General features: G+C 38.3%; 2 protein-coding genes across 2 annotated transcripts; both read left to right on the top strand.

Moving 5' to 3' along the window:
* Window positions 1-6,819: 6,819 nt before the first annotated feature.
* On the top strand, window positions 6,820-13,221 carry LOC146311693 (uncharacterized). Its single transcript, XM_084740989.1, has 7 exons — window positions 6,820-6,851; window positions 8,029-8,129; window positions 8,234-8,527; window positions 8,617-9,383; window positions 11,092-11,457; window positions 12,415-12,539; window positions 12,637-13,221. The coding sequence occupies exons 4-7, from the start codon at window positions 9,308-9,310 to the stop codon at window positions 12,778-12,780; spliced, it is 711 nt and encodes a 236-aa protein (XP_084597115.1). The 5' UTR covers window positions 6,820-6,851; window positions 8,029-8,129; window positions 8,234-8,527; window positions 8,617-9,307; the 3' UTR covers window positions 12,781-13,221.
* An 817-nt stretch (window positions 13,222-14,038) lies between these two features.
* On the top strand, window positions 14,039-27,491 carry fdxr (ferredoxin reductase). Its single transcript, XM_084741370.1, has 12 exons — window positions 14,039-14,223; window positions 15,466-15,569; window positions 16,743-16,838; window positions 19,025-19,147; window positions 19,406-19,519; window positions 20,346-20,447; window positions 22,066-22,173; window positions 23,045-23,129; window positions 25,428-25,627; window positions 25,768-25,939; window positions 26,032-26,205; window positions 26,728-27,491. Exons 1-12 carry the CDS (start codon window positions 14,142-14,144, stop codon window positions 26,856-26,858), a joined length of 1,491 nt encoding a protein of 496 aa, XP_084597496.1. The 5' UTR covers window positions 14,039-14,141; the 3' UTR covers window positions 26,859-27,491.
* The last annotated feature ends 447 nt before the right edge of the window (window positions 27,492-27,938 follow it).

Below are 27,938 nucleotides of genomic sequence, written 5' to 3' on the forward strand. Positions count from 1 at the left end.
GAAAGATAATTAAATAAAACAGCCAATAAGAATTCAAAAACAGCTGATTAAGATAATTCCTAGCTAAAACGTGTACATGTAAGAACGTTAAGATTTCTAAATGTGTTTTTAAAATCTCCCAAAGTTATCAGAGACTCAAAATTTAAAGTGCATTGCAACTCATATCATGTGTCAGGAGCACAGAACCACAGAATGTGGTGTAATCCAGTCCTGCAGCGGGTTTGTCAAGCTCCTGTCCTGAAGTGTAACAGTGATGTAAGGTAAGTTGGAGATTTCTTAAGGAGCGCTTTGTAGATAAATAAATATCAACGTCGGTCTCGTCTCACAGAGAGAGGCAGCCAGCAAACTTTACAGTGACAGGTGCTGTAGGTATCACCTGTGATGAACCTAAGTGCAGAGTGGTAAACTGCATCCAGGGGTTTAAGGGTGGTAACAGCAGCATGTCTATAAATTACATCACCATAATCAAGAACAAGGAGTAATATAGATCCAACAATTATTTTTTTACTGAAAACTGGGAAGCAAGATTTGTTTCTGCAGAGAAGCCAAGTTTCATCCGCAGCTATTTTACCAGATTGTTAACATGAACTTCATAAGTGAGTTTATCGTCAATCCAGATGCTCTTGTGAATACCAGGTATTTTGTTTTGTCTGCATTTAACATGAGTTTGAAATAAATGAGTGCCCCCTGAAGAATATTAGATAAAAATTGCAGAATGTCACAATATAAAATAGTATTGTCAGCATACAAATGAACAGTACAAGTATTTAGAGCCTGGACGACATCATTAATATAGATTGGGAAAAGGACAGGCCCTAAAATTAAACCTTGAGGGACACTTTTGTCCCTCCCCACTTTTGTTAACCATAAAAGTGCAGATTGGACTTATTTGATGCATTTGCAGATAGTTAAGAGCAAGTAGCATGTGCCATGCAGAATCTGTGCAAGATGTTCATGGCCAAGTGTAATGAATGAGAGGTGGAGTAATTATTTTATTCTGCATTTTGAGATTAAAGTCCAAATTTTGGGAATAAAGTTGAAATGATGAAGATTAAGTCAAAATGTCAGCAATAAAGTCAAAATAAAGAATGAAGTAAATGTTTTGTGAATATAGCTGAATCTTGAGAATAAATCTGAATGTCTAAAATAAAGACGAACTGTCAAGAATTAAGTCAAAATGTCAAAAATAAAGTTGAAATTTTGAGAATGAAGTCACAAAAACAAAAAAAAAAAGCTTTTCTCATGCCTTTCAACATTTCATCTTTATTCTCATGGTGCAAAAAAGAAAAGGATAATCTTCCCTCCTTTCTTTTCTCCCCTTAAGAGTCCTTAAGAAGCAGCTCCACAGAGGACAGAACTCAATGTACATTTAGTCTGTTGACATGTATTATATACCTATGACAAAACCCAGGTTATAAACATTTTTCACAAAAGAACTGTATTATATCAAAGGATATTTTATTCAGCCTCCACAGTCAGCCATGATAGTCTCATAAGCATCTAAAAAGAACAAAGAAGAACTAATCTGGCTGCTCTGTTCTGTCTGACAATTAAATGCACAAAATGCACCAGGATACAATTTGCTGATTTGATTCTAATTTTCTCATTCTCCTATTTGATGGAAACACAGCACCAACCGTCACTTTGCAAAAAGCAAAATGTCGATGCTGCAGTGCCAATGCATCAAAGGTAAACATGTTTGTCCTCTCTCTATTCTATTGTCACCTTCCACTCTCTCTCTCTTTCTCTCCTTTGTTGTATCTTAAATCTCTGCAGGCATTTTTCCAGTTTCACAATGCCTGCAGTAAGATTCCCACAGGTGTGGCGTGTGGTTTGGAAGCTGGATCACGCTATTAACTGTCATAGATTTTTCAGAATCCATCACATTTGATAGAAGCACATGAGGTGAGTACTTCTCTTTCTGTGTATCAAAGTGTGAGCAAGTGCATGTTTAGTTGCTTATCTGCACTCGAAGCAGTGAGTGTCTCTCAGTTCATTCATGGTTTTGTCAGAGTAATGGAGGCTGTTGATCCAAATCAGGTGATATGCAGAGATCATCTGTAAAAGTTTTAATACAACTCAGTATTATTAGTAAAATGTATCAAGGCTGGGTTGCATCAACAATCATTCATTTTTAAATTACTTTAAATGGTTTATAATTAAATCGTGGTACAGGTAAACTCACCTGTTGTAAAAAAAAAAAAAACTATAAGCAGCTGAGTGTCTGTGCACCTGACAGGTTTGTTTGATCCACTGTTTGAATTGTGTTGTGTTTTTAAAGACGGTGTTTTCAAAGTGCCAAGAAGTGACATGATATTATATTTCTGTGTCTAATATAGAGAAGTGTGTTTAGTGATTTGAAAAACATTGTGTTTAGTATTTTGCAAAAGGTGTGGGGCTGAAAATGTTCTTATAGTTGTGCAGATCTGGGCTGAGGTTTTGCTCATTGAGTGTCAGGTTTCACTAACTGTGTGTTATCTTTGATTTTAGTGCACAAGCAATTGTAAAAAAAAAAAAAAATTAAAAAAATTAAAAAATTCAAATTATGTTGCACCAGACTTTCAACTTAAACTGTGGTCCAGTGTTATCAAATTTTGTTTAGGAGGTTTAACTTTTAAATTAACCAGCTGCCTTTTTTAAATGGATTGAGCAAAATAATTAAGTGGCTCAAAGTTAAAGGACAGACTCAACCCAGTTCAAGTTTATGACTCATCTCTTCTGTCTTTCACTTCAGCTGATCTGTTTAAACAGTCTGCCATATCCTGAAAAGAAAAGTGGATCGTGTTACAATATTTCTTTTCATACAATTAAATTGACAATGTTTAGGTCAGTTTTGCCAATTTTTTATGCTTTAGAGAGCTACGGTTTTATTATCATTTTTAAAGATGCTACATATAGAGTCCTCAGTGTAGACACCAACACAGTACAGAGACAAAACAATACATAAACAGTGCAAAACAACCCCTTTAAAGTATTATGGATTAAATAAACTTGTATCTAATAAAAAGGGAGGCATGCATGCCTTCCCCTCTCTCTACTGCTTTTCCTGTCATATCTTCAGCTGTCCTATCACAATAAAGGCAAAAGCCCAGAAAATATCTAATCTTTAAAAAGAAAAGTGAAGGAATTTTTTCAGTTGTTTCTGTGCAAAGCAAACTGAACCTTACCTTTTCTTTTTGATTGAGTCTCCCTGGCTTTTCATGTTTGTCTTGTCATGTCTTTTTCATTGTTTTTGTCTTGTTACAGCTTTTACAGTTTTTTTTTGTTTGTTTGTTCGTTTGTTTGTTTTGTGTCTTTTATGTTATTTTCATCTTGTTACATTGTTTACAATACTTGTGTTATAATGTGGGGGGTCAAAGTAAAAAAGTAAAGTAAAAAAGAATAATAAATATTCAAATAACGTACAGATACCTGAAAATTCTACTTAAACATATAATCTGCAGCATTTTCCTTAACAAAATAATGTATAGATTCATATGACATAATTCCTTTCAATCATCACTTACAACCTAGTAAAAGTGTGTCTGTATTTTCTTATTTTTTCTCATTGTTTTGCTGAGCTCAGGATGTTTCACCAACCCAAAACACTGTTATGTGAATATGTCCCAACATGTCAAGGTATACTTGTAATAATTTTGGTCAGAAGGGCACAAGGAAGCAGGAGGACATAACTTCATAAACTTGTTTGAATAAGAACATGAAGAACTTGAACTGACTTTTAGGTCATTTGAACAAACATTATACTAAAAACAAATGACAGATTAAAATATCTGCCCTAAAAATTACCCCAATCTTTAACACAATATGACCAGGACAGTACAGTCTCTCCAATCTTAATGTATTTCTTTGTTTCTTACAGTTTCTGACAACAGTGAATCTCCAGCATGTCCTTCCTGTGGATGTGTTTGAGTCTGCTCTATGCTGCTTCTTTTCTCCAAAGTGGTGCATCATCAAAGGAAGGTATTGTAATATATTACTCATACTGGAAATAAATATACTGCACACAATGAATACATAATGAATACATTATGAAGAAAGAAAAAAGGAAATCCTATAATTTACTGATTCTTTTTCTCATCCAGCTGTGTCACTGAGGTGCAACCCAACAGTGGAAGTTGCAGTTGGAGAAACAGCGATACTGAACTGCTCTATATCGTTTGCATCATGGGTAGAGGACTGCAGGGTTCTCTATTATTTCTGGCATAAAACAAGTAGCACAAATGGCCCCATTATATGCAACAGTGACTCAAAGGAATACAAGTGTGAATGGGATCATATGACTTACGTGTCACTGACCATCTCAAACGTCACAACAGAAGAAAATTACATCATTGAAATAGTGACAGACTGTGGTATGGATGATTCATCTGTCAAAGTACAGATTAAACAGTCCTCCAAACCCACCCCTGGTGAGTAGAACCCATGATCTTAAAGTCATATAACAAATGCATCTGATTGTATGTGTTCATCATTATTATCCAGTGTTATAAAGTCTTGTTTGGAATAAGTTTATTCTTTCTGTTTTCTTTTATATCTTCTATATTCTTGTTTTTTTTACAGACATGTCAAAACAGAAGTCCATCAGTCCTCGTTTGCAACTCGCCATGTTGAGTATTTTCGCCACCCTCCTTGTTTCTGGCATTTTATATTTCCTGTTTAGAAATGGCAGAGGCAGGAAAATGATCGAGTGCATCAAGAAGAAGACAAAGACTCCTGGACACTCCTGTTGCATGGACACTGCAGGGGAAGGGCAAACTGAGTGTCTGACAAATTCTGAAATTTCTGTTTAAAGGGAAAATTCACCAATTCTTATATGGATGTCCAGTCAGTATTGATGGTAAATGTGGTCAATTGTAGCAATAAATTCCTCAGTATACACCATGTTGACCAAGAAAACTGAGTTCTGCCATGTATCAGCACCTTAACTATTACTTTGCTGGCCAAAACATAGTATCAGGTGAAACAGAAATACTCATCTAGCATGATCCCAGGCAACCCAGAGGCGGAGACTAGAAGTCCAGGCTGAAATAACTTGTAGTTCTTCCTGAAAGGAGCAAAATGTAGGACTCTAGATGATACATTAAATATGCTGAATCCCTATTTAATGTTCCATGAATGGTTGAAGTGAGTTGTTTCCCTCCGTCCTCTCCTCCCCAGACTGGAGTCTTACACTGTCAGTTGATCAGCTGTTAATAACTGTCAGTTGATCAGCTGCTCCTTCTACAAGATTATTAATCATTTCTTACAACTCATAAACAGACACTCGGTCAGCAAGCATTCAGCATTAATTTTATGATTTAATGCAGTAAAAATATCGCAGATTTCTCCTTTAATTACAACTGCATCACTGTGACATCATTGGATGCAGAACACCAACAGATTTTGCAGCCTGAGAACTCAGCTTTCTCGGTCAATATAGCACACACTTTATTATTTGAGCTGACTACATCCTGCACATCCACATGAAGAGGGGTGAATTTTCTCCATAATCATCTGTGTGTGTTCTTCACAGCTGGCTGTTTATCTTTTTGCATCTGAAACATCATACTGTTGATTTAATTATGTATTTTTATCCAGATTTTTTACGTGTTTGTACAGATTGATCCATGTGAATATGATCATTTTATCTGACTGAACTGCTACTTTGTAAGAAAGTTTTATAATGTTTTCTGTGGTTTTAAAGGGAGTTTTCTTAAACATGTATTCAACCTATTTAGCTTTATACTCCTATAACACTATCACACTGACAGTAGACAGTGTAAAATATGCAGCAGAATCAGAGAGATCATCTTGTTTATTCCACGTATACTTTTCAAAGGAATTTAAGTGACCTGCTTTCCCACAATGCATCTTGACCGCCAGCAGTTCAGTCAGAGATTTGTTGTTCTTGTAGTAACGTAGCCTGGAACCTCTAGTCCGCAGCAGAGACGAGGAGCAGCTACAGAGGTCTGCTAAGTTCACTTCTTTCTACCTCCACACCTCCATGTTTTTCATTTTCTAACTTGTAGTTTGATGATGTCCTAAGGGACGTCTCTTGAGGACATTTATCAGACTTAACACAGCTCTGTCTGGGGCTACAAAAAACTTAATGTCTGTGTAAAGGAAAAATGTTTTTTATTCTGTATTTTGTGAATAAAGTTGAAATTATCTGAAGTGTAAATGTGTGTAAATCAGTAAAGTCGATATTTGTAGAATAAGGTTGAAATATTGAGAATTAAGTTGAAATGTCAAGAATAAAGTTTTGATTTTGAGAATACAGTTGAATCTTGAGAAAAATGTTGAGAGTAAAGATGAATTTTGAGAATAAAATTGAAATGCAGAGAATAAAGTCATAATGTTGAAAATAAAGTTCTCTCTCAGCTCTACTTAAGATTCATTGTTGATTTTTTTTATGGGATCACCTGCTGCTGATCACACCTGAACTGCTGATGTTTACTGCTGTATTATCATGAATGGAAATCTCAGCACCAACCGTCACCTGGCAAGAAACAAAAGACTGTTTTACAGAGTAGATGCTGAGGTGCCAACAGAAGTGTTAACATACCATAGTGTTTGTTCATGGCTGATGGTTTACATTCAGGAACTTTTTTTTTTTTTTAGAAATATTTATGTATTCATATATTATATTTGTCTCATTTGGAACAACAGTTTTTCTCCATTCTACCCTCGCCTTCCACTCTCTCGTTCTCTCTTCTTTGTCCTCTCTTAAATATCTGCAGGCATAATGTCAGTTTCACAATGCCTGAAGTAAAATTCCCACAGGTGTGGAGTGTGGGGTAGAAGGTGTATCACACTATTATCTGTCATAGATTTTTCAGAATCCCTCACATTTGACAGAAGCCCTCCATGAGGTGAGTACCTCTCTTTCTGTGTATCAAAGTGTGTTTTTAGTTGCTTATCTGCACTCAAAGCAGTGAACGTCTCTCAAAACTCATTCATAGTTTTGTCAAAGTGATGGAGGCTGTTAATCCCAATCAGGTGATATGCAGAGAGTCTTAATATAACTCAGTATTATCAGTAAAATGTACCAAGTCTTGGTTGCACCAACAATCATCATTTTTAAACTAGATTAAATCATGGTTTAAGTTTAAATTCTGTGGCACTAAACTTTAAACTCCCATTTAAAATATGATCCAGTATTATCTTTAAACTTACACTTGATGAGGCTTAACTTCTAAATTAACCAGCTGACCTTTTTTAAATGGATTAAGAAAAATAATGAAGTCACTCAAAAAAGTTAAAGGACAGACTCAGCCCAATTTAAGTTTATGATGCCTCTCTTCTTTCTTTCACTCCAGCTGATCTGTTTAAACAGTCTGACAGATGTTGAAAAGAAGAGTGGATAGTGTTAAAATATTTCTTTTGATACAACTGAATTGACAATGTTTAGGTTATTTATGTACATTTTCATTTGTGTTGCTATCAGTTGGAGTGGTAAAATTATTGTTCCATTAATTTTAGCTTACTATTTCATGAATTTCAGTCATTATTTCCAGGTAACAGCTACTCACATCATTATAATTAAGTCCTTCCTTCCGTCCCTCCTTTCCTTCCTGTGTGTGTGTGTGTGTGTGTGTGTGTGTGTGTGTGTGTGTGTGTGTGTGTGTGTTTAGTAGTGGTACTTTTTGTGTACTTTTCTTTTTCAAGTCTGTAGGTCTCTTTCTTAAGTATGCATTTCACTATGTAACCTACTTCACTACTTTTTAAAACATGATTCACAACTGAGTAGGCCTACAAACTGAATTCATATCCAAACCGTTGGACTGCATTTTGGACACTAAAAGGCATGACATGACATGACATGACATTATGACTTTAAAAAAAAAAAAAAAAAACACTCTGCAGCAGGTACAGGTTTGGAGACCTGAGCAGAGCAGAGTGTTTTATTACAGCTGTTACGTCATTTTTGTCTTGTTACAGCTTTTATGTCATTTTTGTCTCCTTATGGCTTTTACAGTGTTTCTGTTTTGTTCTTTGTCAGAGCAGTACAGTCTCTCTGATCTTAATTTTTTTTTTTTTTTCTTCCAGTTTCTGACAACAGTGAATCTCCAGCATGTCCTTCCTGTGGATGTGTTTGAGTCTGCTCTATGCTGCTTCTTTTCTCCAAAGTGGTGCATCATCAGACGAAAGTATTGTATTATGTTGCTGGAAATAATTATACTGTACATGATCAATTCAGTATGAAGTGTAAAAAGAAAAACATATCATTTAATTCCTTCTTTTTCTCATCCAGATGTGTCACTGAGCTGCAACCAAACGGTGGAAGTTGCAGTTGGAGAAACAGCGAAACTGAACTGCTCAATAAATTTTGAGGAGGAAAACTGCACGGGTAAAAAATATTCCTGGAATAACACAAATGGCCCCATTACATGCAACAGTGGCTCGAAGGAATACAACTGTGAATGGGATAATAAGACTTATGTGTCACTGACCATCTCAAATGTCGTGAAAGAGGAAAATTACATCATTGAAATAGTGACAGACTGTGGTATGGATGAATCATCTATCAAAGTACAGATTAAACGTGGTGAGTATTATCCTTTGTTATTAAGTTTTGTTCGGAACAAGTTGGATTTAATCCACATGAGTTAAGATGAGTATATTTCTTCTTGCCAGGTACAGAACGGGCCACCAGCCCTCATGTGACACCTGCCATGTTGAGCATTTTTGCCGCCCTTGTTGTCTCTGGCATTTTTGTATTTCCTGTTTGAAACTGCAGCAGAGACGAAGAACAGCTACAGTGGTCTACTAAGTTCACTTAGTTTTTTTTTTCATTTTCTAACTTTCTTAAGGGATATTTCTTGAGGACATTTATCAGACTTCACACAGATCCGTCCTAATAAAGCTTTTGCTGTATTGATTCTTTTTTTAAAATTTGTCACCTGCAAGTCTACAACTCTACGTGCAACACAAAGCCTTTACAAAGTCACTTGATACAATCTACAATAACAACAAGCAAAGCAGGAATATAAAGTAAATGTGATATTATACACTGAAAGGACTGATTGATGCTGAATATTGAGTGAATAGATTATGATGCAACTGCTGTACATGCAACAGTTACAGGTGATGGAAAATCTCTTCAAATAAAGTTTCATCAGAAACAACCTCTGCCACGTCTTTGATCTGATACAGTCAACAAACACTCACCCACACACAGCTGATTAACACGCAATAAGAACCAGAGTCACATTTCCTTTGTTCACCACATCTCCTTTTAAGCATTTGTGTAACAGTCATCTTGTCAGTCAGGCGGCTGCGTCTCGTGCTGAGTGTGTGGCGGCCGGCCTGCAGCCCAGCTTGTAGGATGAGGGTCTGTTGGTGGAGCTGTGTGTTGGGATTACTCTGCATGTCTGCTGAGGTAACACTCAGCACCTGGACAGGTGAGTGTGTGTGTGTGTGTGTGTGTGTGTGTGACAGAGAGAGAAATAAGTGCATAGAATGCATAGGTTTGGGGTTTAGGACCCAAAATAATGTATTTGCCTTCAATGGTGAGTCACCCTTTCCTGTTTGTTTGTAGCTTCATCCTGTTTTGCCCTCTGAGCAGTGTCTTTAAAAGCAGTGGTAAAAAAAATCTTTATTTATTCTCTTCTGTAAAAATGCAAAAAAAAAAAAAAAAAAAAGTAAAAGCACATTCAAATATTCTTATACTACATAATATGCAATTGCACATTCCTGCAAAAAATATACAACTCTTTCATTTAAAATATACATTCTGAGCCTATATTATATTTTATTGTTAATTTGCTTTTTATACTTCTTGGTTTTCAGTTAGGCCTACCTGCTTTTTATCCTTCTTCATATTTTTCCATTTAATATATTGGTTGTTATGCACCAGAACACCAAGGTTTATATGCATAACCCTACATGACAATAAACCAGTTTTTGATTCTTGTACTAAATGTACCGATAGAACAATCATTCAAAACTTACTTAAAAGTAATTCACTGCAAAATGTTCTGCCTCTCACTCTCTCTCTCTCTCTGCTGCCTTGCATCACTCCGCTAAGCCCCTGTAATGACATACAAAACATGCACGTAATTAGCTTCTGTTCTTCTCAGCCTAGTTTGGTCTGACTCAGCGGTAAGACAGACATGAAGACGTGTAAAACACAGATGACTCTTATACAGAGTTGCTGTGTTTGGCTTCTTACGTGGTAGCTAACCCCGACTGGTTGTTTGATTCAGAGCTGTCCAGTTTTTAAAAATAGACAGCTCACAGACACATATTTAAAGGAACCCTTCAATTAAATATTGTTAGTGACATGCAATGGTCAAAATGAGTTATTTCAACCTAAATTATAATGAAATAATCTTGCCTACTGCTTTAATATACCTTATTACTTTCCAACATTGTCTGAAATCATCTATTAGCTGTTTTTAGGAATGATCCTTAAAGGGACAGTTAAGTTTCAAACCATTTTCTTACCTGTCATGCTTTCTATCCATTTAGATTGTTTTGGGGCGACTTGCAGAATTTTTGAAACATCGTCCTAGAAATGTCTGCCTACTCTCAAACATAATGGAGCTAGATGGCACATGGCTTGTGGTGCTCAAAGAACAAAAATCTATTTAAAAACTCAACAACAGTGTCTCTTTCCAGAATTCATGGCCTGGTTACTCAAGATAATCCACAGACCTTGCTGTAAGCAGTTTCATGTAGGAACTATTTTCTGTCTGCCGAACTACACCTGCCAACCGCGTCACCCTGCAGAAGGAAGTGTGCGTCTTGTCTTGGACCAGAGGCTCGTGTTTGCAACAGCACGGGATGTAAACATTAATTGCGTCCCCCTCTGCTTGGCTATTTAGCGAGTGTGTGATGTGGTTGGCAGGTGTAGTTTGGTAGGAGGAAAGTAGTAGCAGTAGTTCCCACAGTCAACTGCTCACAACATGATCAGCTGATTATCTTGAGTAGCCAGGTCCTAACTTCTAGAATGACACATTGCTGTTGATTTTTTTTTTTTTTTTTGGTGCTCTCTCATATTCAACTGAACTGTCCCTTTAACAGTGGCATTATGACCTGCTGATGGTTACCTCCATACATGGAGACTTCAGGGGACGCAGTCAGTAACAATCCATCTCTCCCTGACAGTTTCTCAACATCCCTTGTCCGTCACTACTATTAAAGTCAACTCATCTGCTGAGATCAGATGCTCCACAACATTGCCTGACCCACTGGGCGTCTACCTGCACAGGACATTCCACAGCAACAAGGTCACCGTGTACCTTTCCTTGGACAAAGGAGTAATCATCGAGGATACTATATCTTCAGAATTTGCGGGCCGAATTAATGTAGCTCCAGACGAGCAGATCGGAAAATGCTGCGGGTTCATCTTTCAGCTGTCTCTGCTGCAGGTGGCGGACACAGACCATTATTACTGCAGCTGGGAAGACTTCAACACAGATAGGATGGAGGGCAAAACCTTGTCCAGCCCTGGCACCATCATCATTGTCAAAGGTAGCAAGACCCAAACCCATTATTTGAATTCAAACATATCCTGTCCTTTCATATGAAGAAGTTATTTATTTATTTGAAGGGGTGTGCATTAGACTGTCATAACTATGTCATGACACCTGTCACAAACATGAAGGAGTTTTAATGAATGTTTATAATTACTGTCATTTAGTGTCATTTGGTGAATTCAGTCATTCAGTCAAAGCTGACATTGTTTGAGATGTCTTTGTTATGACAACTTGACAATCAAGCCAATAATTTCTTAGTTATGATAACATGGCATTAACCAAGTCATAATGCCTATTATGATAACTTGACATTAATGAAGACAACATAATCTGTCAGTGTCTTTATGACATTTTAACATTATCAAATGTACATAAACTGTTAATAGCATATGTTTTAATATTACATTATACTGTCATAAGTGTGTCATGAAAATTTTCCTTTACCCCAAGTGGTACATTTTGGACTTGTCATGTGGATGTCATTAAGTTGTATTACACTGTCAAATGCTTTTGTAATTGTGTCGTGAATAATTCCATGCACTTAAAGTGAAGTGGCGACGTTTGGACTTGTCATAAAGATGTCATTAAATGTTATAAGCTCAGTTTGACAACAGAGGACAGTACCAATGTGATTTAGCTTACTTACTGATGGACAGACAGCAGTTAGCTTGTTTACTTGTAACTACTGTCTGCTGGTATTCGTAGCTGACGGTAGCTAGTTAGCTTGGCTAGCCATGGAGCAAGTCGCCTAATTAGCTGACTCAGCCTGAGTTAGTCAGGAGCCAAATCAGCAAGAAAACCACCTCAGTACTGTATTCCCTATCATCAAACTGGCCGCACTCTGTCTCTGGGGCTCATGACATGGTTACGACAGTGTAATGACACACGTCCTCAAATAAAGTGTTACCAAAAAGCCTAACTAACTTTCTTCCTCTGGCATTTTTCCTCGCAGAAAGAGATCCCAACGAACAATGCAAAAACACCATTTGGGATCTCATCTTTATTGCCTTGAGTGTGACAGCAGTCAGTGTCGTATTGTCTCTCGTAATTGGAGCACAGATTGTGAGATCCAGACGGGTGAGTACTACTGTCAACAGGTGGCCCCATCCGCATGATCATGCAAATAAACTTTGTGTTGTGTTTCTATTAATATGTTTTCTTTGTGTTTCTACAGTTTAAAAAGCGTTTCAAACCTGCCCAAGCTGTACGACAACCCAGACCTAACAGGCCTCTACCTCCCTGTCCTCAGCAGAGAGTTCTTCATAGTCCCTACTTAATCACTTCTGCAGATACTTTGGACTTCAGGGGCATCCTGTAATGATTAGAGTTGATATGCTGATGATGATAAGGGATGAAGATTCCTTGGAAAAGTTAGTGTTTGCAAAGAACTGCTTGAGATTGAGTCAGCAGCTTACTTTACATGCTCCACCAAGCTAAAGTGTTTGACTTCTTTCTCACCTCCTCATTTCCTTTGATATACAAATTCATATTTTGTCTGCAGAAACATCATTGAGCTACCACATCCTGGGTTGTCTGGAGCGTACAGGTGTGATAGATCTAAGCAGTGTCGCTGAAGAAAAAACTGCAGAGCATGCATTTTTGTTACTCTACTGTACGTGTTGCATTACATGAAGGCTTGACCTGTTGCAGTATGCCTGTGTTTCCTCTGTGTCTGATACAAAGACTTTGAACTTCCTAACAAATGTGAACCACAAATTTCTGTCTGATTGATATGTACATTAAAATGAAATTTATTCCAGTTATGTGTTCATTTTAAGTCCTCTCTTAATGCCAAACAAAACACCACTGCATACTTATCCTGGAAAAGGAAGAGTAAGTCTACCTCACAGTAGCTCTCACATTATATTTCTCATGTTAAACGCCTCGATGCTCTGATTTCCAGGTTAAGGAAACAACTTTCCAGTACAAAACACTTCCAATGTCTAAACTAGAGGAACACTCAGAGAGCACAGACCACCAGAAAAGCCAATAGTCCCCTCTTCTATGTTATGCAAATTTGCAGGTCAAACTTCACAGTCAGCATTATTGTTCTCATGAAGTGTAACGTTTGAACACTTTTCTGGTGGAGTTTATAGTGTGTGTAATTTTTGCCCACCTGTCCCATTTTATGTTTTATTGCCATTGTATTACTTATTGATGACTTGTTGATTGATTCCCTTTTTTCTGGGGACCCTCTGGACCCCCCTCAAGGACTCCTGAGTGTCCCCTGACCTCAGTTTGACAATCATTGTCCTAATTAATGTGTGTGGTGTATTTAAAGATGTAGTCACATGTCCGTGCGGAACCTACGGGCTGAATCGCCGGTGTTCTACGGACCGTTGTGGGTGTAACACAAGGCGCAGCCTTGAAAACAGTCTGTCCAGCTGATAATACTGTAACTATGTGATGAAGTTAGTTTGTGTGATAAATTAAACGCGTTTTTTTTTTAACGTCCGTATGAAGCTAGCTGTTAGCAGCAGCTGAGAAGACGCAGTCCGTGAAAACTACCCAGGAACGACTGATGTTTTTCACCTTGACTTTTTTTCTCTCAAACCACTGCTGACTGTCCACAGAAGTAGTGATGCTGAACTGGTGACTAAACACGGGGAAAGCAGCAGAGTGGATTTAACTATTTGCTTAATTTGAAGCCAGACAGGTTGTCTGTAGTCAGGGAAGACGATGAGCGGCCATAAGCTGCTGTTTTCCGGGTTGAACTTGTGGACTTCAGGGAGGAGCAGATGGATAAGTCGACTTCATGATGGTGAGACACTCCAGAACCAGACGTGTGACAACCCCACTGTGTTTAATGTTAGATCACTGTATGTAGTTCTGCGCTAATATTTTCAGCGTTAGTTTATAGAGGCAGCTCACGCCAAACCCAGTACAAAAATTAGTCAGTTATTGTTTTACTAAGTTGCCTTTCGACAAAGCTACATACTTGCTTGAAGATGTGTTAAACTTGCATCAGTGTTACTTCATTCAATAAATCGGCATATATCAAGGACTTATATTAGTAAAATATACTTCACATTGTACAACTTTATGCCCAATTCTCTGAACAGTGGTAACCTTTCCCCTGGTTGTTTGTGAACTGACCATCGACTTGCCTGGAAAATTATATCACAGCGCATAAATAAGATGTTTTAATTAAAGGTCAAGTGTGTAGGATTCAGTGGCACCAGCTCGCCTCACCCTCCCCTTCCAAGCATAGAGAGCCTACAGTAGGGATTTTTTTTTTTTTCCCTATGATGGCTAAGTCATGAGTCAGCCTTAAATGTGGTAATCTCTTGGCACCTCATGATTCAATTTGATTCCATTTTAGAGGGAAATGATGCAGTCACAAAAGAATTAACAATTCATCTTGAATTTTTTTTATTTTTATACATTATTTTATTTTTTTTTTTTTTTACAAAACTGGTACAGGCAATCATAATGTTGACTGTAGGGTTCCGATTTCTGATTATTGACTGTTCGGTGTTGATTCATAACATTTCAAGAAAGAATTGTGATTCACGTAAAACTCGCTTTTTTGTTTCCCCTGATCCCACCCACCCTACCCTGCCTCTGATTGGCTTACCCTGATATTCATACAATAACCTTCATACCCACTCCTCATGCGTAAACCTATGCAGAGCCTACACAAACCAAACCAACAAAGGCAACATGTACTAGCCAATCACAGTCTTGGGAAATTTTTTATTTTTATTTTTTTGCTTACAGTGGCCCTGAAACTTGGCTGTGTTTTGGTTTGTCCGTTCTAGGCTACTGTAGAAACATGGCGATGCAACATGGCGCCCTCTGTAGATATAAACAGCTCAACTTAAAGTAATAAAAACACATCAATTGTTATTTTCAGGTGATTATACACAAATGAAAACTTATGAATATTGTAATCCGTTTCTGCCATATTCTCCTGAAAAATCCACCTAAATCCTACACACTGGACCTTTAATGTTCAGACCTTCCCTCTGAGTGTAATTCCAATTCTCTGCTGATTCTGTAGGTATAAACGGCCGTGGTAAGGCATCTTTTTCTTCTGGCAGGCCAAAGGTGTGTATTGTTGGCAGCGGTCCAGCAGGTTTCTATACAGCACAGCATTTGATCAAGGTATGTCCTGTTTTGGCAGTGTTGGAGACCCCTGCCCCACCTGCCCCCCGCCACCACCCCCACTAGAAAATGTTTCTGTCTGTATTTTGTATTTTTAGAATTTTCCTGCCTTATATACCTTTTCTTTTGTAAACACAAAGTACTGTCTGCAGTGCATATAGTTTCAGCGCTTTAGCCTACAGGCTCACCTTGAACAAATGATCAAGTCAAATCAGACAGATGGCCGTTTACCTTGTTACTAAGTGCCCTCTGCACCTATCACGCCCTATCTGATAGAAACTTGTTGACATTAGCTTTCAACTGATTCTTTGTAGTACTGTAAGTATGACAAGAAATAACTTGCAAGCCTCCTTTTGTAGACCAACTTTTTCTTTAGACTATGTGAGTATACATTTGGACTCTTCGTGTACGTTGCCATGCCAAACGGTGACAAGCTGTTCTGAAGAGTAGCAGTTTTTTGTAGAGAAATTTTAATTATAAAGACTTAGCTAGCTTTGTGTTATCTTTCTAGTCATATTCTATGTAACTGCAGAAGTGTGGCTCTTGATGTTTTGTTTTGTTTTGTTTTGTTTGTTTTTTTGTGGTAATTGAAGGTTTTTTTTATTTCCAATTCATAAAGAACATAATATTACACAAGAACAAATTTTAAAGTAAATGGGTAAAGAATTGGCAACAGAACAAATCTGGGCACATGAAATAGCCAATACAAATAAAATAATACAAATGAAGGCTAGAGCGTGCTTTTATTTTAACATAGTAATTAGCATTCGCAAGTCCCATTTTAAAGTGTAACTGCTGTATATAATACCTTGCATATAATTTTGTACTTTTGACACTGGTATCATCAGTATCGGAGCAACCCTAATGGCACTAGAGGAAAAGTTGAGGAAATGCCACAGTAAGTCCTAAAGGAAACACAAACTAACCTAATTTTATTGCAGTCCATCCAATAGTTGTTTATGTCATGGTGGACCAACCAACAGACCAACACTGCTATCCCAAGAGGCACACTGTTAGTATGGCTAAAAATAAAAAGCTAAAACAATGCTAATGTTATCCTTTTACTTTGTCTAAAGGATCACAGCCTCTAAAATCACTTAATTTTTCCAATGACTGTAATCAAAAGGAGTCTTTTATACATGTTGTGTCTCTCTTTCCTTTTCATTCTCTCAGGCCCGTCAAGATATTGAGGTGGACATTTATGAGCGGTTGCCCGTCCCCTTTGGCCTGGTCCGGTTTGGGGTAGCCCCCGATCATCCTGAAGTCAAGGTCTCTGGTCCTTTTTACACATTAGTGAACAGATAAACTATTTGAGTATTGACAGTATAAGAGCAAGACTCAGCAGGTTTTAAAGTAGTGACCTGGCTGCAGGTTTTGTAGTATTCTGTCATGCAGTGTGGCACACAAAGGAAAATATTTTTATAAGCTTGATATGGTTAGTTTGTCCCGTCTGATCATGACATTGTTTAGGAAAAGCAAACACCATAATTATGTCAATGAAAGGTGTGTCAAGTACAGTAGTTGCCATGATTGTGTAAAAACGAAACTCAGACAAACCTGTTCACCAAAATTCCTGTAACAGTGCGTGGTGAAAGTTTCCACAGAGTTTCACTCAGATAGTCATCTACTTTGTGGGAAAAAAAAAACCTGGCACAAAAAAACACTTTCATTTTCAACAACAACAACATGTCAAATAACATGCAAGCTTACAAATCACATCATTTAGTGAGCTGTACACATGCTGGTAGGCAGATGAGTGTTTTTACATTTTAACAGAGCCAGGCTAGCTTTTTCCCCCTGCTTTGATAAGCTAAGCTAACTGGCGGCTGAGAGAGGTATCGATCTTCTTGTAAACCTGTCAGCAAGAAAGCAAATAAGCATATTTCTGAAACTGTGCCACTGTGGCTTTAAAGTTTATCACTGTTTCCCAGAAATATACTCTGTAATAAAACTAATGTACCTAAAGATATATTTCAGTTTTTTCAGAAGTGGGGTTGTATGAGGTACTTATCCATTGTCTGTGTATTACCTACAGTTGATGGTGGTCAGCATGCCCTCAGTTTGGAGAAGCAGCAGGGCTACTAGTGATGGAAGTTAAGCAATGTACTGCTATGGACAGGGACAGTGACAACAGGTATTTTATCCACCTAAAAAATCAATATCTGTTTAAATGTATGCTGTATTAAGTATATTTGTACCCCTTTACTTTGCCAGCAGACAGCCTTTTCAGCCATCAGTATAAAAGCCAAAGATCTCCCTATTCAAAACCAAATACAGGCACATGTGGTTATTTTACCTCACAGAACACGGGAGTTTCTGGTCTAACAAGGCCTCGGCCTGTCTGTTTGTGTTATTGTGCAACTTCTGTGAATCTGAACTAACCTTTCAAAACACAGAAGCACAAACAAACTAGGCAGCAAAAGATCAGGAACTCTTGTGTTCTGTGAGGCAAAATGACTGTTGTCTTGTTGGTTCAGAGAGCAATATTTAGCCTATATAACAGCAGTCCATAAGCAGCACATTGCTTAGCTTCCTACAACGGTACTTGTGTTACTTCTCCAATCAGGGGCTGTACCAGTCACCATCAACTGTAGGTAATACACTGACTGTGAGTAAATGCCTCATACATCCTCACTTCAGTTTTGTTTTCTCCTAAAATGGTATAACAGGTAATTTTGTTTGTTTGTTTTCTTAATCTTGTAGAACTTGTGCTTCCCCATGAAATGTATCCTATAGTTTGCCTTCGTTTAAAACATACTGTCACTTCAACCTCACCAGTTTAACACATCATTTAGTGTGTTTACATTCACTAAAATCAAAAGTGTAACTGTTTTCTGCAAACATCTTGCTTCCTTAAAGTGTACAAGAAAACTGCCTTGCGTAATCAGGACAGAGAACTAGAAAAAACTGATGTCCTACAACAGACGATGATATCATTTAATTAGAAATTAAACAGAAACTGGAACTGGAATTTAAGTGGCCACTATTAATCTATTTAAATTAGTTTCAACTGCTAAACCTGCTGTGCTGTGCTCTCACTATAGTCAGCCCTCTAAGTCGTCAAATTTGCTGATGCACACACAGACACACACAAATCATTTAGAAAAGACACTGCTTATAACTTTAGAACTGGCCTAAAATCATCACATTTTTAAAGCAATTCAGTGATAGTCGATAGTCTGCTAATTCATCCTATTTTTAATTGTTCCAGTTGGTGCAGTTGTCTTGATTTCCTCTGAGGGGGGGCTACTGTGTCAGACCGGCTTTTCACACTGCATATTCTTAGCATGGGGCTTAAAGCAGTGTGAAAAACCCCAGACTTTGAAAACCCCTGCCTCAGTTAGTCTTTTAATAGTCTTCGAATGCCTGTATTGGGATCTAATCCCCAATAGAGGAGTTTTAAAACACTCTTCAGTCTTTTCGTTTGAATAATTCTGATCTTTTCTTCTCGTCAGAACGTCATCAACACGTTCACACAGACAGCCAAACATCCAGGCTGTAGCTTCTACGGTAACGTGAACGTGGGGAAGGATGTGAGCATTGGAGAGCTGCAGGAAGCCTACCATGCAGTTGTACTGGTAAGAAGATGAAAACGCATCGTCATATGTGTGCATGTTGGCTTTTGTGATTTAAGAACACGTTTGATATGAGTACACAGCAAGACAAGGAGGACGTTTTCAATAAGCAGGACAGGGACAGTGTCCTGCTAATTCTAACAATGTAGAAATGTTTCTTGGTGTAAAATTCTCAAATCTCTCTAGTTTGTATTTACAAGACCTTGTGTTTGTGTGCATAAACATACTTATAAATAGTTTTTTTTGTATGTTTTATTGTAGAGTTATGGAGCAGAGGGCAACAGGAGTATGGGAGTGCCAGGAGAGGATTTGGCTGGTGTTTACTCTGCCAAAAACTTTGTTGGCTGGTACAACGGACTACCCAGCTGCCAACAGGTATGGATGGATGCTGAGGACCAGTATTAGATTGGTAGCGGTTCCTGATTGGTTGGTTGTAACCATGTGAGTGTGCAGTCGAGACAAAAGACACAGAGAGACAAGAGTGAACGCAGCAGCGATGTGCAGCGTGTCTGTACAGTTTGGACTGTTTGCCAGTGAATAAATGCTACAACTTCTCAAGATCCAAGTTCCCATGTCTGGAATGCTGCTGCAGGGGGTTAGCTGTTAGTTCTGAAGTGGCAACAACTTCAACACGTGCTCACATCAGGTGGGCTGACATTTAAGGTGGACCAGATCAGCTATTCTCATTTTAGGGACAAGCTACAGTTCCTTTGCTTGGGAGATGACCACAGCCCTTAATCACAATTACCAGTTACACCTGCTAAAATGCTTTTTCACATATTTGCATGCCACATCTTTAATTTTTGCATCAAATTTTATGTTATATAATTAAGTAGTATCGATAAGAGTATCGATAGATACTATAAAATTCTAATATGATATAATTCTAATAAATTTCTAATGATAAATAGTTTAGAAATGAGAAATAATTTCACTTAGTCTCTTAGGGAGGTTCTCATTTTTTCCCCTCATCAGTAAACCAGTAAAACTATATACGCACATGCTTTATAGAAGGTGTACAGCAGAGACCACCGATCTTAATTTTGCTGAATATTTTCAAGAAATGTATTTATTTGGTGATTCAAACAACCTGTGGGTGATGACCCAGTCTCTTGAAATGACTGCCTCAGACTGTTTTACGAAGATCAGATCTTGTTGTTTTGAAACTTGAACATCAGTTTCTGTCTTGTTATCTTTTCAGCTGAATCCGGACCTGAGTTGCGAAACAGCGGTGATTCTGGGACAAGGCAATGTGGCCTTGGATGTAGCAAGAATCCTGCTGGCTCCCATTGACGTTTTGAAGGTGAGAAACACAGCCTTGGTTTTTTTAAGATGATAATGAAGTTAGAGCAAAAGATCGAAGCAACCTCACAGCATGATCTTAAATGTATACAGCCATTGTGAAGCATAACAAATAGGTTAGAGATAGATTTCCTTGAATTATCTGCCCTTAACAGACAACTGTGTTGTTGCTGAGAGCGTGAGGTGATCTGAGAGATATGAGAGCGAGACAGAGGCACCATTGCATTCAGGCTTTTTATCTGCCAGAATAATCTAATCTGTGAGTTTGGTCAGTGCATTTGCAGTTAAATGCCAGTCAACACGGTTCTCACTATTTGCGTGTACTTGACGTATGTAACGGCTGCCATGAACTGCCACGGTTGGCACGCTTGTGGTGTCCACACAGGGAGGGAGGGGCTGCTACTGAAAGACCGATCTTTATACAAAGTTCTGAAGGGTAGAAAAGAGAGAGAAAAGAGGAAGATGGCAGAGGGACAGAGAGAAAAAGAAAAACATTGCCCTGAACCTGATTTTTTTCCTGTCTTTGATATATTCTACAGATATTGATAATGAAACTGTTCTGAGAGGTATCATGGTGTTGATATAATGTCGATATGACTGTCAATAAAGACCCAGATTCTCTAGATGAAGAGCTGTGGTTGTGTGGCTGCTCTGACCTGTAAATATGCACACCAAAATTAAAACCTACGCACAAAACCAAGCACACGTGCCGCTCAAGCATATAGTGTGAACTGACTGTAAACATTTGTGCATACTACAATGGACAGGGTCAGAAAAAACGTATTTTAGCCACCTAAAAAAAGGGGGTCTTTTAAAAAATCGATATCAGTGTAAGTGTACGCTATGTTTAAAATTTTTACTGCTTTATCTTGCCTTCAGACAGCCTTTTCCAATAGGAAACCATTAGTATATATGAGTCAAATAATGCTCTCTCCAAACCAAACAGGCTCCATTAACATGCTGGTCTACTGCTGCTTTGACTTGTTAGTTTCTTTGTGCTATTGTGTGACATCTCTGAATTGGAACTAACCTTTTAAAACGCCAGTCACGTAAAAAGACAAAAAATCTAACCAGTCGACGCAGTGGTCGACCAGCAACTCCAGTGCTGAAGGTAAACGGGAACGACACATCTCTCCAAGTTATAATCTGCAGTATATTTACTATATAATACTATATGCGTATCTGAAGAACTAATGACCCAAATAAAAGGTAGCTGACAGGTGTCTGGTTTCCCTGGGTAAATAATAAAGACCCCAGAAGACAAGTCTGACTTGCTCGTTGACATCATGCTAATGACAGTATTGCCATATACAGGGTTTTGTTTTGAAGTAGAAGAACTGGTTTGTGAGATTAAGGCCCATTTGTGTTCAGACAAAGAGTGTTACAGAACCGGTGTTTAATGAATAGTCACGTGAATGGAAATTTTGTCACATTAACAGCAGCATATTTTGTTGGTAAATTCCAAGGCCTCACATAATTGCGGAGACGGAGCAGCAGAAATAACACCAGATTTAAATAACCTGCGGAACGTGACTTCAAAATAAACATCAGCTTTACAGCCTCTCAGAAATCAAATTATCAGGAGATGGTGATGAAAGTTTTTTCTTGTGTTTTTGCAGAAGACTGACATCACCCAGCCAGCCTTGGCAGCTCTGGCAGAGAGCCAGGTCCGCAGGGTGCTGATTGTTGGCAGGAGAGGACCCATTCAGGTCGCGTGCACGATCAAGGTGTGTCAGAAAAGAAAGTTTGTTTGTGAGAAGAATAAGAACTGATAATGATTTTGTCCTTTGAAAATGAAAGAACAATCTTTCAACTGCTTTCTTCTTTTACTTTTTCTTTTACTACTTTATTAACGCTACTCCGATCCCACTCTAACCCACATGTTTCGTAATTTGACCGTCATGAAACCACACCAAATAACCCGACTTCCGTGTTCATTCAAGGTTGCGCAGGAGACCACGCACCACATAATTTACCCATCAAACTCATAGTTCAAGCCAGTTTTAAGAATAATTCTAATTTTTTGCAAATTCTTGTTAAAATCTGGGAGCACAAGATTAGTTGAAGTCTGATGTGGCAAAAAACACAAGTAGTCAAGTATTAATGTTAAGTAACACTAATACATAAAAGAGGATATTGTTACAACAACTTTTTTCATGCAATTGAAATGTCTTAAATGTATCATGGAACAGTTTATTCATCACTTTTAGCTACTCCTTTTAACTTTTAATCCATGTAGGGCTGCAGCTAACTATTATTTTCATAGTCAATTAATCAGTTGATTTTTTTCTTGAATCTGTATTTTCTTTAATCGATTAATAGTTGTTTGGTCTATAAAATGTCAGAAAATGGTGATAAATGTCAATCAAAGCCTAAGGTGACGTCATCAAATGTCTTGTTTTGCTCACAACCCAAAGATATTCAGTTTATTGTTATTGTGGAGTAAAGAAAACAAAAAATATTCACAATTCAGTTCCGAAAATATGAAAATAAGATCCGAGTTGCAGTAATCATTCACTAAGAGGGACACCTTCTTCCAGCTTTAAGTGATTTTCTAGTCCAGCGCAGTCATCCCTGCTGTGTTTTCCTCGTCTACAGGAGCTCAGAGAAATGGTGAACCTGCCAGACACCAGACCTGAGATGCTGGCGGCTGATTTTGAGGGCGTCGCAGAGGCTGTCAAACGTAAGAAATGCAATTTTTGCCGTTGTTTCATCTTTTTGAGAATCCCACTTCCTCTTTACTGACTCATCAGTCTTTTCTCTTCTTGAAATAAGTAGGTGTCGAGATTTTCACTGTATTCATCATCTTACCGGTGTCATACAGTCAGGGTCGGGTCAAATTACTTTTAAGTGTGATCAGTTATTGAATACAAATTATATGGCAACTTTTGTAAATTGTAACATAAAAATGTAATCTAATCTAAAGACTTATTTTTGGATTACTTGAAAATCAATGTGTTTTGCATATGCAGTCAAAGTCAAATTACAAAATCAGTATTGTCACAAATGACATGTGTAGGCAGCTGTGTGTATACTACGACATGGGCGTTGCTGGTTGCTTTGTATAGGCTTCTGTTGCTGCTGTTTTTTAACCCAACGCCACATGGATTACTTTGCTACCCCTTGTAATTCACAGGAGCACCTTCTCAAAATGAGTTAGAGTCAGTAGGATTTGTCCAAGCTGTTCATAAATGCACCAGAAATATGAAAATATATCCCTAAATATTTGCCAAACCTTTTTTAAATGTAATCTGGGTTCATTATAGTGACTTAACCCATTACTAGCTGACACTGCATATGCAACCCAGAATAAGAAAAGTCCCATTTCTTTTTCCTCAAACTAGCAGCACATGTGAGATAACAAAATGTGCTGAAAGTACGACTTCAGTAGAAATTTGACTTGTTTGACTAATGCAGAGACTTCTGAAAATGTCACAAGGAAGGAAGAAACGTATGCTGTGGTTAACAACCGGAACATACCCTATTGAGAGCTATAGCCCATATACACTGAGGTGAGTGGAAACTGTCAGCTGCTGTTAGATGTTCTGCAGTTAAAGAGGTTTTCTGCTGCTGTGAGAAACTACAAGTGAAGAAGAAACTGAAATAAAGTGCGACCATTCGCTGTCCTCGCCCTGATGACCTTTTGGTTTGTGACATTGCGCTGACTGATGGCGCTGAGCATGTTTCGGCTCACAGTGATAAGACTCTCCTTGCCTCTGCTCACGGCTTATTATGAGAACCTTGATCTAATTTCTGTGAAGAATGATAAGCAGCAAGCGTAGGGTTATATTAGAAACCGGTGGTTTGTGTCTGTCTTCCTCTCAGTATCTCTAAACTTGGATCAGTCATTATTTTGGCAATGCTGCAGTGTTGACGGGTTTCTGTTTTCAGTATATCAAAAACCGTGCGCTTACAGGAAACATGAAAGGCTAGTGAGTTTAAAGGTTTTGTCACAGCAGAGTGTTGAGTAGTGTGGGTGTGTAGGTCCCTGTATGAGTTTTTGATAACTGGAATTTTGTATGTAGACACATTTGCACGTATGTTTTCAACACACCTACGCACTTTTTCCCTGTTTACTAAACCTGCACATGGTCATGCATCCGTTTACAGAATATGATGCACACATCCACAGATGGAAACACACATGTACATGTTTAGTCTCTGTCCTGAGATCGTTTTAGTCTGGTTTAAGTCAGGAAAAGCATTTTAGTCTAAGGTTAAAAAAAAGGTCAAACTTCATTTGTCCTCGCCATTTTTTCCATTCTGTCTTAAAACAATACTTATGTGCCTTTATTTATATCCTGTCCCTCCCTAGTGTAAAAGATCTCTATCAAGATTGATTGTGTGTGTTATGGACTGTTTCTTTTTGTTTGTTTGTTTTTTTAAATACTATCAGCCGATACACTGATATGCTGTCTGAAGCAGCCATTCCCAAACTTAAGAGTGCCAAGAATGAAATCTGAAAATTTTCCATGACCCACCCAAACCTGTAATCAAAATTCTGATCAGTGTATGAGACTTAACATACCAATGATGAGATATAAGATATGTTCTGGTGTTAATGTGGCAGGTCACCAAATATGGTTACGCCTGTTAAACTACGCCACATAAATAAAGAATAACTTGTGATCTAGATCCCATGGCTTTGTTTTATTAGTTCTGTTTTTTTTTAATAATCATAAATATTTTGTGGTAACTTCAAATAAAGAAAATAATTTTTTTTACTTTTTATGACCTCTCAAGGCCCACATTCAGGGCCCACACTTTGGTGATCGTTGCTCTAAAGTGTTGTGTTAAACTCCCAAATATCAGTATTGGTTAGGCTATATTATATATGATCATATCCATATAATATGGACTCTAGACACAAATACACACAGCTATTTAGCTTAGAATGTAACCACTTAAAATATCAGGAAAAACATTTGATCTCAAAGCCAGCAGAGGCTCATTTGAAGCATATGTGTCTGTGGTGTGTCAGATTTACCGAGGCCCAGGAAGCGTCTGACAGAACTGATGTTGAAGACCGCCCTGGACACTCCAGGAGAGAAGGAGCAGGAGAGGCGAAACAAGGCCTCCCGCGTCTGGGCCTTCCGATTCTTCCGGAGCCCCGTTGAAATCCTCGCCAGCCCAGATGACAACAGAACAGCTGGCATCCGTCTGGCGGTCAACCGGCTGGAGGTAAACAGGTTTTAGGATTTTAAAAAGTCCTTCATGTAGCCATGAGCAGCTGCTTGATACACTGGCCTGGTTGAAGTTGGTTACCTCTGTGTGTGTGTGTGTGTGTGTGTGTGTGTGTGTGTGTGTGTGTGTGAGACCAGGGTTCAGGTGAGGGAGCTCGGGCGGTGCTCACTGGAGAGGTGGAGGATGTGGCCTGCGGCCTGGTCATCAGCAGTATCGGCTACAAGAGCCTCCCCATCGATCCATCGGTGCCGTTTGACTCCCGCAGAGCCATCGTCCCAAACAGCATGGGCCGCGTTCAACAAGCCACAGGTGCTCCGTAAATACCATAAAATACAAGACCAATTAGCAAACTTTAAATGAAAAAACAAACAATATTAATAAAGAATCCATTTTCTCTTCAGGTCTGTATTGTAGTGGCTGGCTGAAAACAGGCCCCACTGGGGTGATAGCCACCACCATGAACAACAGTTTTGACACCGCACGATCGTTGGTGGAGGACATAGACTCAGGAACGTTGGACATATCTGCTGCCAAGCCTGGTTCACAAAGCATCAGTGGCCTGCTGGAACAGAGAGGTATTTACACGTCCCATTGGTTGTTTCATCACATTCTTTTAGTCCTGTTTTCTTACCTGGGAGCCTGGGAGTCTTTATAATTTCTTGTCTTCACAGTCTGATGCTTCAGCAGTTAAACAACAAATGGTGACTTCCTTGAGTTGTTGAATTATCTTTTAAATTAACAAACATGTGTAATTCTTGGCTAAAGTGAAATTTGTCTCTTGACTGCTGTTCATGTTTTTTGCGAATTTGGTCCCATGGTGGTCCACCGGAAGGGAAGAGACTTAGCTTCTCTATTGTTTCATTTTAAATTTCAAGCTCATTTCTTGTACCTGTGATATTGAAGAGGTTTGGTCACATCTAAAAGTTACACTTTCTGGTTTCACATGATCAAAAGTTCACACTTTCACAATCAAACTACACCACCCCAGCAATCTTTGTGTAACATTTCATTTAGTGGCCTGCATGTTACTGATCTGCACACAAGGTGTTGTTTCAAAACACTGAAACAAATGTGATTTATTATTTTATGGTCTGTAGGAGTGAAACCAGTGATTTTCTCAGACTGGGAGAAGATTGACAGTGTGGAGATGAGCAGGGGAGAAGCCAGCGGAAAACCCAGAGAAAAGCTACTGACTGTGGAGGAAATGCTGCAGGTGGCTCGAAAGTGACTGAAGACAAGAAACTGCCTACAGGTGGACACTGAGTAACAGCTGCAGTATAAGGGAATCAGGACGTCGGCGACTGAAAATCATGGGAACAGAAAAGAAATGGCATTATGGACCACTTAACACAGACTTAATTCACATTGTTCATATTAAAAGGTAGTAGGTACTGTACTGTATCCTGTCAATTTTGAATTATATATATATTTAAGACAAATAAAATGTAAAATAAAAGTAAATTTTTTATTCCTGTCTTGGATCAGCATTTTGCATTGCTCAATTCTAAATAATTTTTGTTGGTCATTTGTCAGTTTGGATGTCCTGCATGGTGGGTTTCGGCTTAGATTATAATAATCATGCTCTTTGTGTTGAAGATAAATACACTCACCGGCCATTTCATTAGGTACACCTTGCTAATACCAGGTTAGACACCGTTTTGCCTTCAGAACTGCCTTAATTCTTTGTGGCATAGATTCAACAAGGTGCCCGAAACATTCCTCTGAGATTTTGGTCCATATTGACATGACAGTGTCACACAGTTGCTACAGATTTGTCGGCTGCACATCCATGATGCGGATCTCCTGTTCCACCACATCCCAAAGGTCTACATATCTAAATGTTGGTTATTCTCAAGCACTGCTAGTATCCCATTAAACATTTATGTGAAATTTTGTCACTATTGAAATCATGTTTGAGTCCAAGAGGTCATTTGTGGCAGGTTTGAAGAAATTCCCTCGAAGCGTTCTTAAGATATCACATTCACAAGAATAGGATGACCTGAAAACATATAATGATATATAATAACATATGTGAGATTAGCTGTGGACAAGCTTCAGGTCTGTTGGCAGAGATGGCAAAAGTACAGATGTTCTGTACTTAAGTGGAAGTACAGTTACTTATGAAAAAAAGACTGGTAAAAGTAGAAGTACAAGTAAAAGTGAAAAAGTACAGGCTCTGAAACGTACGCAGTATAAAATTAAAAGTAGCCATCTTTTATGTAATTTTTCGTCTCGTTATGTCTTTCGTTGTTTTTGTCCTGTTACATCTTTTTTGTCTTATTATATCATTAGTTAGTTTTGTGGAGTC

The sequence above is a fragment of the Lutjanus erythropterus genome, chromosome 17, assembly GCF_056507025.1.
Source record: "Lutjanus erythropterus isolate fLutEry1 chromosome 17, fLutEry1.hap2, whole genome shotgun sequence".
NCBI classification, from domain to species: Eukaryota; Metazoa; Chordata; class Actinopteri; order Lutjaniformes; family Lutjanidae; genus Lutjanus; species Lutjanus erythropterus.

Coding starts and splice junctions, on each gene's coding strand:
- LOC146311693 (XM_084740989.1), top strand. CDS start 9,308: ATGAGGGTCTGTTGGTGGAGCTGTGTGTTGGGATTACTCTGCATGTCT. Junction 9,384..11,091: donor AACACTCAGCACCTGGACAG/GTGAGTGTGTGT, acceptor TCTCCCTGACAG/TTTCTCAACATCCCTTGTCC. Junction 11,458..12,414: donor CACCATCATCATTGTCAAAG/GTAGCAAGACCC, acceptor TTTTCCTCGCAG/AAAGAGATCCCAACGAACAA.
- fdxr (XM_084741370.1), top strand. CDS start 14,142: ATGAGCGGCCATAAGCTGCTGTTTTCCGGGTTGAACTTGTGGACTTCA. Junction 20,448..22,065: donor CTCCCATTGACGTTTTGAAG/GTGAGAAACACA, acceptor GTGTTTTTGCAG/AAGACTGACATCACCCAGCC. Junction 26,206..26,727: donor TGGCCTGCTGGAACAGAGAG/GTATTTACACGT, acceptor TATGGTCTGTAG/GAGTGAAACCAGTGATTTTC.